The sequence below is a fragment of the Mus caroli genome, unplaced genomic scaffold, assembly GCF_978045245.1.
Source record: "Mus caroli unplaced genomic scaffold, Mus_caroli_1 scaffold_1, whole genome shotgun sequence".
Taxonomy (NCBI): domain Eukaryota; kingdom Metazoa; phylum Chordata; class Mammalia; order Rodentia; family Muridae; genus Mus; species Mus caroli.
This window is the reverse complement of record NW_028227256.1, coordinates 126,955,964-126,968,173: the sequence shown is the minus strand read 5'-3', so window position 1 is coordinate 126,968,173 and position 12,210 is coordinate 126,955,964. Positions and strand designations below refer to the sequence as shown.

The following is a 12,210-nucleotide window of genomic DNA, read 5'->3' as shown; positions in this document are numbered from 1 at the left end:
ATTGAGAGTTTGGCTGGGTATAGTAGCCTGGGCTGTAATTTGTGTTCTCTTAGTGTCTGTATATCATCTGTCCAGGCCCTTCTGGCTTTCATAGTCTCTGGTGAAAAATCTGTGTAATTCTGATAGGCTTGCCTTTATATGTTACTTGACCTTTTTCCCTTTCTGCTTTTAGTATTCTATCTTTATTTAGTGCATTTGTTGTTCTGATTATTATGTGTCGGGAGGAATTTCTTTTCTGGTCCAGTCTATTTGGAGTTCTATATATAGGCTTCTTGTATGTTCATGGGCATGTCTTTCTTTAGGTTTGGGAAGTTTTCTTCTATAATTTTGTTGAAGATATTTGCCGGTCCTTTGAGTTGAAAATCTTCATTCTCATCTACTACTATTATCTGTAGGTTTGGTCTTCTCATTGTGTCCTGGATTTCCTAGATGTTTTGAGTTAGGATCTTTTTTAGATTTTGTATTTTCTTTGATTGTTGTGCCGATGTTCTCTATGGAATCTTCTGCACCTGAGATTCTCTCTTCCATCTCTTATATTCTGTTGCTGATGCTCCCATCTATGGTTCCAGATTTCTTTCCTAGTGTTTCTATCTCCAGTGTTGCCTCAATTTGGGTTTTCTTTATTGTGTCTACTTCCCTTTTTAGGTCTTGGATGGTTTTATTCAATTCCATAACCTGTTTGGTCTGGTTTTCCTGCAATTCTTTAAGGGATTTTTGTGCTTCCTCTTTAATATCTTCTACCTGTTTAGCAGTATTCTCCTGCAATTCTTTAAGGGATTTTTGTGCTTCCTCTTTAATGTCTTCTACCTGTTTAGCAGTGTTCTCCTGTATTTCTTTAAGTGTGTTATTAAAGTCCTTCTTGATGTCCTCTTCCATCATCATGAGATATGCTTTAGATCCGGGTCTAGCTTTTCCAGTGTGTTGGGGTGCCCCGGACTGGGCGAAGTGGGAGTGCTGGGTTCTGATGATGGTGAGTGGTCTTTGTTTCTGTTAGTAAGATAATTACGTTTACCTTTCGCCATCTGGTAATCTCTGGAGTTAGTTGTTATAGTTGTCTCTGTTTAGAGATTGTTCTTCTGGTGATTCTGTTAGCCTCTATCAGCAGACCTGGAAGACAGGCTCTCTCCTCTGAGTTTCAGTGGTTAGAGCACTCTCTGCAGGCAAGCTCTCCTCTTACAGGGAAGGTGCACAGATATTGGTGTTTGGACCTCCTCCTGGCCGAAGATGAAGGCCCAGAACAGGACCTTTCCCAGAAGCTGTGTTGCTTTGGTGGGTCACAGAAGCTGTCGGCTTGTGTGGTGCACACTCTCACCTGTGCAGACTATGTTCAGTGGAGTCCCGGAACCAAGATGGCTACCGCCAATCTAGAGGCAAAAGCCTCCCGGGCCGGGTGGACACCTGTCCTCTGGCTAGGAAGGTGGCCGGATGTCTGGGACCCGAAAAGGATGCTGCCTCAGTAGCTCTGTGGCTCCAGCCTGTCCCAGAAGCTGTCAGCTTCTGTGGTGCACACTCTCACCTGTGTAGAATAAGTTCAGCAGAGTCCCGGAACCAAGATGGCTCCTGAGGCAAAGGGCTCCTGGGCCGGGCGGAGACCTGTCCTCTGGCAAAATAGAACATGATTATGTTGAAGCACGTCACACTTTCTGTAACTCAACAATTTTATTGAGCACCATGGGTCTTTAAAGATAAATGAAAACAGTGAAAATCTGGATAACAACATGGTCTTGCTGAACTCATGGCACAAGGACACCATAAATAATGCAATCCATTCTCTTTAAGTAGCCTTAGGGGTTTCTATGTATCACCATTGTGAATGAACAGTATGCATAAAGTTGCTCATATTTCTTTTAACTGTGTTACCTAATTTTTCCCCCTCAAGGATTTGTTGCTGTTATTGTAATGATTGATAGCCTAATTATATTCAAAACTCTTTGGACCATTTTAAGTTCAAACAGAAGGTCTGACTTTCAAGGAAAGAAGAGGAAGGATGTCTTAAAGTAAGAAGAGAGCAAGAATCCAGTCTCCACCTTTTCAACCTGTTTGGGTGTGTGCTCTATGAATTAAATGGCAGCTGCCCACATTGTGAGGTTGATCTTTCTTTATCCTCCTGATTCGAATGCTTATGGTCTAGAGAGATCCCAAGGCTCACCCAGAGATAATGTTTTACTAGCCGTCTGGGAGACCCTTTCTGAGTATAAGTTGGCATATGGAATTAATAATTACACACAAACACCTCAGTTATGTATGTGTATGATCTGCCCTGAAAACTCCAGTTAAATGAGGACCTTAAGATTCTTATTTCCAAATGCCTTTAGCTTCAGTGAATGAAATTCGGGTTCTGAAATAGCTGTTTCCAAAATGGAAGTAGGAAAAATAAGTGAGCATGAGAGATCTTGAAAGAATCAGAAATGCAGAATCCACGAGTGCTATACCCACTTCAGTAGTGACTTGCATGACAGGACTAGAAACCTGCACAGAATCCTGAGGCGAAAAGTTCATAAAACTTAGTATCCAGGAGCAATGGCATCCCATGTAATGAATGCTCCAAACTTGTGCCTGCGAATGGATCTTTGTGCTTTCTTTCAGTTTTGTTTTATGATAGATCCCTCCAAGCAATGGCTTGCCAAATACCTAAGCAAAATCAAACCTTGGTTCTTGGCCTTCACCCATGCCCTAGATAGTCCTTTAGCCTACCCTAGGCTTGGAATTCAGTAAGAATGTTGCCTGTTCAGTGTTATTCAGTTTTGCCTCTAATATTGTAAGAGAGATAGTGAAAGAAATCAGGCATTAAGTACTACATAAGAGTTAGAAATCTCAGGGCAAGCTTAGCAAAGCAAGTTTAGAATTCTTACTATAGTTATATATGGAAGATTACATTACTTATTAGTAGAAAGTCCCCCCACACAATCACTTAGAATAAAAGCCAAGCATCACATATGCAGGAATTTACAATGGTTTAGGAAGTAGATAAGGCTGTGATTTCAGGAGCAACTAGTATATTGCATTATGTTTGTGAAGGTTAGCTAGAGCAGAACTCCCTAATTAGAACCATGACTTGGGTATGAAAGCCCTTGCCCTGGGAGTGTAAAGACCTCACACCTGTCTTCTAAGAATATGGCAGACCTTAGATAGAGCTGACTTTGTCTTAGTCGTTTTATTGCCCAGTTCCTGCCAGTCTTTATGTTTTTTATTCCTCTGCTTTGTGTAAGGACCATTCAGCATCCAGTAACCTCATTGTACCTTGCTGATGTGTCACCTAACTTCCCTATTTTCTTCTGTATTAAAAGTCTGGTGCTCAATTTGACAAATTGCATTCAGATACAGCACACTCCCCCGTGTCCCTATTTGTCATTTCTCACTGACTCCTGCCCATCTGACTGGGACCCTGATTTCTCCCGTGGATGAGGGGGCTTGGCTGAGGACAGTTCGCAGCAGGATGGCACCTGAACAGGAAGCCTGCACAGGTAAGATTTTATCTCTTTTTCTTCTTTACTTCTCAGGCAAGGATAGGATCTCCTCTTGGTGCTGCAGACCAACTGATAAAGGCTCATCAGTTTGAGGATGACTAGTAAACTTTACCATGGGGCAGTCTGACATTAAAGCATGTTCAGATGTCTCACCAGCTGTAGAAAAGGCCTATGCTGTAGCAATGAAAGGACAGAAACTCAGTGCCAATTTTAAGAACACCTGTGATATTAAAAAGCGTTCTCAGTGGAATGAAGCTGCATGTTTCCTTTGTAAAAAACAGGGACATCTGAGGAAGGTTTGTAAAGATCCCTCGGGAAACAAGAAGGGCCTCCTCCATGTCTCTGCCCACGCTGTGGTGAAGAGAACCTTGGAGGAATGAATGTAAATCAAAGTCCTATAAAGAAGGGACTCTGCTCACTAAAGAAGCAGGTAAGAAAAAAACTAGATAAGGGGCAGTCTCTTAGCCCCGTTCAGGAACTGTGGACCTCATTATAGGACACAGCCCCAGTTATAAGAAAAACTTCAAGTTGTGGATTCTGATATTTTAGATGAAATTAAAAGTTATGGTTAAAGCATTAAAAGAGAAGAACAGCTCAATTCCTACTATTACCTTATTTACATTTTGTGGATGGTGTTTTTGTTGGTTGCAGAAAGTGGAAGAGCAGGCAGAGCAGGTTTTATAGATGGCTGCATCTCTTCTCAGAGAGTTGCCCTTGGATTGGAAGTATTGGAAGTTTTGGATGTTTTCCAGAAGCTGTTTAGGGAATTTTGGGATTAAATTCTGGTTTAACAAGCTGCCTCTTATAAGCAGGGAAGGGAAGGGGAGGGAAGGGGGGGAAGAAAGGGGAAGAAGGGAGAAGAAGAAGGAGGAAGAAGGGAGAAGAAGGGGGAAGAAGGGGGAAGAAGAAGGGGGAAGAAGAAGGGGGAAGAAAGGGGAAGAAGAGGAAAGAAGAAGGGGGAAGAAGGGGGAGGGAAAGGGAAGAAGGGAAGGGAAGGGGAGGGAAGGGGAGGGAAGGGGGAAGAAGGGGGAAGGGAAGGGAAGGGAAGGGAAGGGAAGGGAAGGGAAGGGAAGGGAAGGGAAGGGAAGGGAAGGGAAGGGAAGGGAAGGGAAGGGAAGGGAAGGGAAGGGAAGGGAAGGGAAGGGAAGGGAAGGGAAGGGAAGGGAAGGGAAGGGAAGGGAAGGGAAGGGAAGGGAAGGGAAGGGAAGGGAAGGGAAGGGAAGGGAAGGGAAGGGAAGGGAAGGGAAGGGAAGGGAAGGGAAGGGAAGGGAAGGGAAGGGAAGGGAAGGGAAGGGAAGGGAAGGGAAGGGAAGGGAAGGGAAGGGAAGGGAAGGGAAGGGAAGGGAAGGGAAGGGAAGGGAAGGGAAGGGAAGGGAAGGGAAGGGAAGGGAAGGGAAGGGAAGGGAAGGGAAGGGAAGGGAAGGGAAGGGAAAACGAAAAGAAAAAAGGAAAGGAAAATGAATTTTGGAGCTCTCCCAGGGACAGAGGGAAATCGGGAGAAATCCTGCTTCTTCTCTGGCCCCTACAGGAGACATCCTTAGTTTTGGTTACATCAAGTTCTCTACCCTCTTTGTATTGTTTGTGTTTGGTGCACCAATCTGTCCACGTGTCAATTCATGTATGTTTTTGTTTTGTTGTCTGACTGACTGTTCTATCTTTCATGCTGAAAAGAAAAAATAATGGTTAAAACTTTATCTCCTGATTTAGTCTCATTTTGCACAGTGGAGGTGGAGAGTGGCCCTGCACCTTAAGAATCAAGCACAGCAGGAGAACCCCTGCTGAAAAAGTTTTTAAAAAGGACTCTACACTTCTTAGTTCTCAGGCATATAAACTGATAGTTGTTTTTACCTAGAAAATTCTCAGCAATTGTGATTATTGGGTTTAACGAATGACAAAGTGCTTTTTATCTTGAAATTATAACTAGAAAAAGTAAAATTCTTTGGTTTAAATTTATAGGATTCGTGTAGCAGGTTCATTTGGTTTTTGACTGGTCTTAAAGGTATAAATATGCTCTGCATGTCTTGGTCATAGAGTATTGGCTTATAAGTTATTGGGTATGATTAAAAAGGTGTAACACTGGTAACAAAGTTAGCTTAAAAGTGGTAACTTAGGGCTGGAGTCATTTTTAAACAACAGAACGTGGCATAAACCAGCCCAGAAAACTAGGCCTCTAGGCCCTCTTCTAAATTGGGATAATATTTTTATGTAATTCTTATCCTAGAAAGTAGACTTATAGAGATAAGATTCAAAACAATTTCTCTTTACTCCATTGACTGCAGTTTGCAGTTTGATTGCAAGCTTAAGATTTTTAACTCACCAATATATTATTAAGATTATTACAAGAGTAATCATCTTATGAGAGCGATAATGCAGCTCACTTTGGCCATTTGGCCATACAGAGCAAGGGAGAGTTAACTAGATATATTCGTCTTTGTGCAGAAATTAGACCCTTACACAATCAGTTTGGCTATGGTTGTGGCCTTGCAGGACCATAAAAGGTTATAAAAAATGTCAATGAAAGGACAAGAAAGACTGTTTAAAATTAGAGCCATAGACAGACAGTCAAATTGTTCCCCTGGAATCTGTCCTCACTGCCGGAGGGCCTCACTGCTTGGAGGGCCAAGACTCAGGCAGTATGTTCAGTTTAAGAAATATTTACATTTGAGTTAATGCAAAGTTCAGAGCAGCCTCAGAGAGGCTTGTCCTAGTCAGGATCCAGGATCTTGGCTGGAGCCTGCTTCTTTGTTCCACCCTGAGATTGGAGTTCATGCCTTGGCCTGCTTCCCTATTACAGCCTAAAGATTGAGGTTTGTTTCCTTGTCCTTGGCCACAGTCAGATTCCTGCCTAGCAGCACCCCATAGGTCTCTCCTCAATACATCCCATAAAGAATATGTCTACTGTATTTATAAACAGCACTTCTATGGAAGAGAAGTATATGTGACTGGATCAGATGTTTATTCTTTTGAGTTTCCTCCTACTTCAACACAGATAATTGAATAGTGTTATAGCCAGATAATTGAATAGTGTGCTGTAGACAGTGTTTTGAAATGTTAAAAAAAATCAAGCTTTAATTTGTATACTAATATTCTCTCTCTATATATGTGTATGTATGTATATATATATATATATATATATATATATATATATATCAAGGCTTAAAGTAGTTTGAAATTGTTCCATTTTTTAGATACTGCTAATTCTCAAATTTGCAATTGTTTATACATATACAACTCAAGTTAAGAAAAAATAACTGTTCTGGACATTTAAGGACTCATTCTAGATTGCCTGGACAAGACCTCTTAAGGCAATGCCACCCCAGATTTATATCCCAGGCAGATTATAGGCCTTACACAAAAATATTTGGCCATATACTCTCATTCTTTACATCATCAAAACAGTAATGGCTTGAGATAATTTGGTATTTTTAGAGAATGTGCATGCCATATTGTAAAGACTTGGTCTTGGTGTCCTCAGTATAACATATAATGGTGTTAATTCTCGAGGACTTACACTTAATCAATTATTGCAAATGGATACTCATTTCTGATTTTAGAAAAATAAACTATGCACATGTGACTATTGATACCATTTCAGTCTTTCTAATAACAACTGCTTTAACAAGAAAAGCAACTAAAAGTATAATTAGTCATTGCCTATGTTAATTATTTTTTTTATGCTTAGTGTTCCAAATCAGATTAAAACAGATATTGAAACTGGCTATTACAGTCAAACATTTGAGATGTTTTATCAACAATTTAATGTTACTGATGTTACTGAGATTTTCTTTTTAATTCTCAAGGAAAAGGTACTATGGAACTTTAAATCAATATCTTCAAAAAAAATTAAAATTTGGGTGCCAAGAAACTTTCTGAGTGTCTATGGCACCCTACAACCAGGCATGCTCATGCCTAGGTGAAATGAAAGAATCCACACACTGGCACATGACATGATCCTATTCAGGTATTTAATATAGGGAAGAGGTCATGTTTGTGGTTTTTTTCCACAGAATGCTGCAGGAGCATGCTAGCTCCCACAGTGATTGGTGAGATATGTTGATGCTGGGACAAAGAACGATGCTGACCTGTGAGCTTGCTGAGTGCCCTGACAATGAAGACAGGAAGGCTGTTTTGGACATAAGTTCCTGATCTCAGATTGGACAAGCTGCCTTGCTTCAAACTTTTAGACCTTGTGGGACTGAGAACATGGAGACTGGAAACGGCCTTCAAAAACTTAATCATAATGAGAAGTTATGATGACTCTTCTCTTTCCTTTAATGTGACCAGTTATTCATATTTAGTCATGGACTGTTCTAATAATCAAGCAAATATTAGAAATTGTTATTTCTTTATTTGGAAGGTGTATTAGTCAGGGTTCTCTAGAGTCACAGACCTTATGGATAGTCTCTATTATGTAAAGGCATTTATTGATGATTTACAGTCTATAGTCCAATTCCCAACAATGGTTCAGTAGTAGCTATGAATGGAAGTCCAAGGATCTAGCAGTTACTCAGTCTCACAAGGCAAGCAGGAGAATGAGTGAGAGCGAGGAGTGAGAGCGAGATTCCCTTCTTCCGATGTCCTTATATGGTCTCCAGCAGAAGGTGTAACCCAGATTAAAGGTGTGTCCCACCACACCTTTAATCCCAGATGACCTTGAACTCGGAGATCTCCCTGTCTTAATATTCTGGAATACATAGCCACTATGCCTCAAGATCTCCATACCAAGATCCAGATCAGAAACTTCTATCTCCCAGCCTCCAGATTAGGGTCACTGGTGAGCCTTCCAATTCTGGATTGTAGTTCATTCCAAATATAGTCAAGTTGACAACCAAGAATACAGGAGCCTGGTTCTGGTCATTTTTAGAGACATATTTGAAAGTTAGCTACAGTTCTCTATGATGCAATGTTAGCAATAGATTGAGACAGGATATAGCAAATATTAAAGCTAGGTTAGCAGAAATTTCATATTTGGACACTTGGAACATTGATGAATTGGCCAGAGATTTAAAGAATAACCTAAGTGCTTTGAATCCCTTGGATTGGGTTCAAAATATAATCTTGCTTGCTATTATTATTGACATTATTTTATTAGTAATTGTTGTGTTTCCACTCATGTTTAGAGTTCTTCTGAGATCTGTAGCAACGGCAAGGCTGGACATGTGGAGCCCCTTTCTGAAAGATAAAAGAAAGGGGGAAATGCCACACCCACTCTAGTAGTGACTCCATTGACAGGACTAGAAACCTGGATGCAGTCCTGAGGTGAAAAATTCATGGAAACTTAGTCTCCTGGAACTGTGGCATCCTGTATAATGGATGCTCCAAACTTGTCCTTGTGAATGGATCTGTGTGCTTTCTTTCAGTATTGTTTTGTTATAGGTGCCTCCAAGCAATGACTTGCCAAATACCTAAGCAAAAGCAGACTTTGCTTCCTGGCCTTCACCAATGCCCTAGGTAGTCCTTGAGCTGACCCTGGGCTTAGAATTCAGTAAGAATGTTACCTATTCAGTGACATTCAGAATTGCCTCTAGTATTGTAAGAGAGATAGTGAAAGAAATCAGGTATTACTATCTACTACATAGAGTTAGAAATCTCAGGGCAAGCTTAGCAAAGTAAGTTTAGAATTCTTATTATAGTTATGTATGGCAGACTACATTACTTATTAGTAGAAAGTCCCCCCACACTATCACTTAGAATAAAAGCCGAGCCACTCACATATACAGGAATTTACAATGGTTTAGGAAGTAGATCTGGCTGTGATTTGAGGAGGAACTAGAATATTGTATTATGTTTGAGAAGGTTAGCTAGAGCAGAACTCCCTAATTAGAACCATGACTTGGGCATGAAAGCCCTTGCCCTGGGAGTGTAAAGAACTCACACCTGGCTTCTAAGAATATGGCTGACCTTGCTAGAGCTGACTTTGTCTCAGTTGTTTTATTGCCCAGTTGCTGCCAGTCTTTATGTTTGCATTCCTCTGTTTTGTGTAAGGGTCATTAAGCATCCAGTAACCTCATTGTACCTTGCTGATGTGTCACCTAACTTCCCTATTTTCTTCTGTATTAAGTCTGGTGCTCGATTTGACAAATTACATTCAGATACAGCACACTTCCTTGTGTCCTTATTTGTTTGTCATTTCTCCCCCACTCCTGCCCACCTGACTGGGACCCTCATTTCTCCCACTGGTTGAGGGGGGCTGTGGCACAGGAGATTTCTAGTGAATTCGTGGAGGGGGAGTTATCCATTTAGAAAAGCAAACATTGGCAGAAGGACTGGAGTCATGATTTTGGACAAGGACATAAGTGGATGCTGGGTTTACCAGTGAAAATTTGATGAGACTTCAGGTTACTGTGTAGTTTTTAATTTTCTATCCCAGAGTTAATTCTCCCACAGGACACTACTTAATGAAGTTTGCAATAGGAAAAATTTGATATTTACTGTTTTAACCAGTGACCATCATGTTACTAACAAAAAGAACTTACAGTTATTTTGAATATGGCAAATAACTGAACTTCATTTCTATGGTATTGTAAAAAATATTGTACATGAAAAAATATACAAATTACAGATTCAAGTTATGAGGAGACTTCAGAAGAAAAAAATTAGGGAGAGTTAACAAAATATTGGAGCTGCATTTTCCCCCCAGTGATAGGCTCATAAAAGGGATAAAATAAGCTAAGTATTAAAAGGAGAGAAGGGCTGGGCATGTGGCCCAGTTGGTAGTGACCCAGACCAATCATGTCAGCATTCAGGACAGGGTCCTGAGATAGGGAAAGGTGGGAATGGAAAAGATAGAGGAAGGAAAAGCCAAAGACTGGGGTGGAAAACTGCAGGGGCTGATGAGCCAGGCCAGCCAGATTATTAATGGCATGGCTCTTTGTAACTCCCCTTGAATAGGGAAACAGAGAACAGATCAGGAAAGAACATTAGATAGCAGAAACACAGGAACTTATGATATCTCAAGTTCCCCTTTAGTGAGGTACATTCTGGGTTGGCAAATAAAACCGTTGACAAGTAAATATTAGGGGAATTCCACATGCAAATTTCCAGACTGCAGCCCTCTAGGCCCTAGTGCTGGTACACAGCTGCTGACCTTGTCTGGTGTGACCATGGCTAGAAGAGGGGCAAAATGCCCACACTCCATCATCAGGGCCTCAGGCAGAGGGCTTGTTTAGCATGTGTGAAACCATTGGTTTAATCCTCCTTGCCATATGAATTGGGTGCAGTGGGGCATACACTCAGGAGGTGGAGGCAGGAGGATTAGAAGTTGAGATCATCAGTTACATATAGAGTTTGAGGCAAGCCTGGGTACATGAGAACCTTTCTCTTGTTTTTGATGAAAGTGAGTGAGTGGCACAGGGAAGAATCAGGAATGAAGAAATCCCAGAACCCATAAGCTAGAGGTTCTGGGGACGAGGGGGAGACTAAAACTCAAACACACAGTGAAGACAAAATAATCAGTATTAGTGATATAATAGAAGACACCACCTTCTGCAAAGCCGAGCAGCAAAAATGGGTTGTAAATTTAATTGTATTTAATGCACAAATTGTGCAAGAGAATGGTAAGGAGTGTGGAGATGAGAGAACTAGTTACAAAAGAGCTACAGTTCCTGGCCTAAGCCCTTAAAGGCTCTATAGCATCTTCCAATACCATCTCCCTGGGAACCAAGCCTAACACATGAAAGTTGGGTCTAGGGGTGGTGTGCAAACTACATCCAAACCACAATACAGAGTTAACATTACCAGGGCAGATGTGCTAAATTAGGAAGGGGGGGAAAGTGGTTTCAGGTGTGCTGTTTTTGACAGAATGACACAGTATATGTAACAACAGTTTATAAAGATAGCAAGGCTGTGATGACTGAGCACGACAATGTCTCGAACTAGAAGCACACATAGTGTGTGCCCCTGACGTTGTTTCTTTCTTCTCTACTCACCTTGTATAAGACTACTTGACACAAATGTCGATCTGCTTCTTCAGTTGCAAAACCATAAATTAAGGCAAATACATTACAGATGGGATGCAGGGACCTCAGGTAAGAGTTCAACAATCCAACAATTTGGAATATTTGATCAAATAATAATATTTGCCAGGGAATGAAAACTCCCCACTCCTTATGCTTCTCTTGCACAATTTGTGCAATGAGTACAACTGGATTAGCTCAGCACCACTCCCTTCTCTTTTGAAAAGTCTGACATTTTAAATAGATTTATTTAGTCTATGTCCCGACAGATCATGTGACCATAGGCAGTCCCCACTTGATATCTGCAATGTTTGTCCATGTCAGACACTGCCATTAATTACTGCCAAGCACTTACAGAAAGCTGAACGAAGTCCCACATGTTAGATGGGCCTTATTTCTTTTATTCCTCACAACATTACAAGGTTGGGAATAGGATCATGTTTATTTTATACCCAGAATTGTTTAGAGGGCCTGACAGTCGGCCATATAGAAGACAAGGGAGCAACGGTGTTAGTGTTTGAGCCTGTGCATGTCTGAATCTGAGAGTTGTCCACTCTGCCCTGGTACTGCATCATCTTTCATCATGGAAACTTGTGCACACACACAAACACAAAATCTCACCTATTCCCCACCCCACCCCACCCCCAAGCACACAACCACATGCTCGAACTTTCTTGTTCTTTCTCTTACTGCATTTTTGGCAGCAACAATTCACTTGAATCTCATAAACCCATGCCCTGTCAAAGAAACATTTGCTCAAGTGAGGCTAACACTACACTCCCATTTGG

General features: G+C 41.2%; 1 protein-coding gene across 1 annotated transcript in view; it reads left to right on the top strand.

The window, feature by feature from the left end:
- The window catches only part of LOC110303044 (complement decay-accelerating factor, GPI-anchored), a 31,200-nt gene extending 29,094 nt beyond the window's left edge, over positions 1-2,106 (top strand). Inside the window, exon 10 of the mRNA XM_085840849.1 lies at positions 1,880-2,106. Coding sequence (XP_085696975.1) covers positions 1,880-2,001 — 122 coding nt within the window. The 3' untranslated portion in view covers positions 2,002-2,106. The remainder of the gene's footprint in view (positions 1-1,879) is intronic.
- Positions 2,107-12,210: the final 10,104 nt, after the last annotated feature.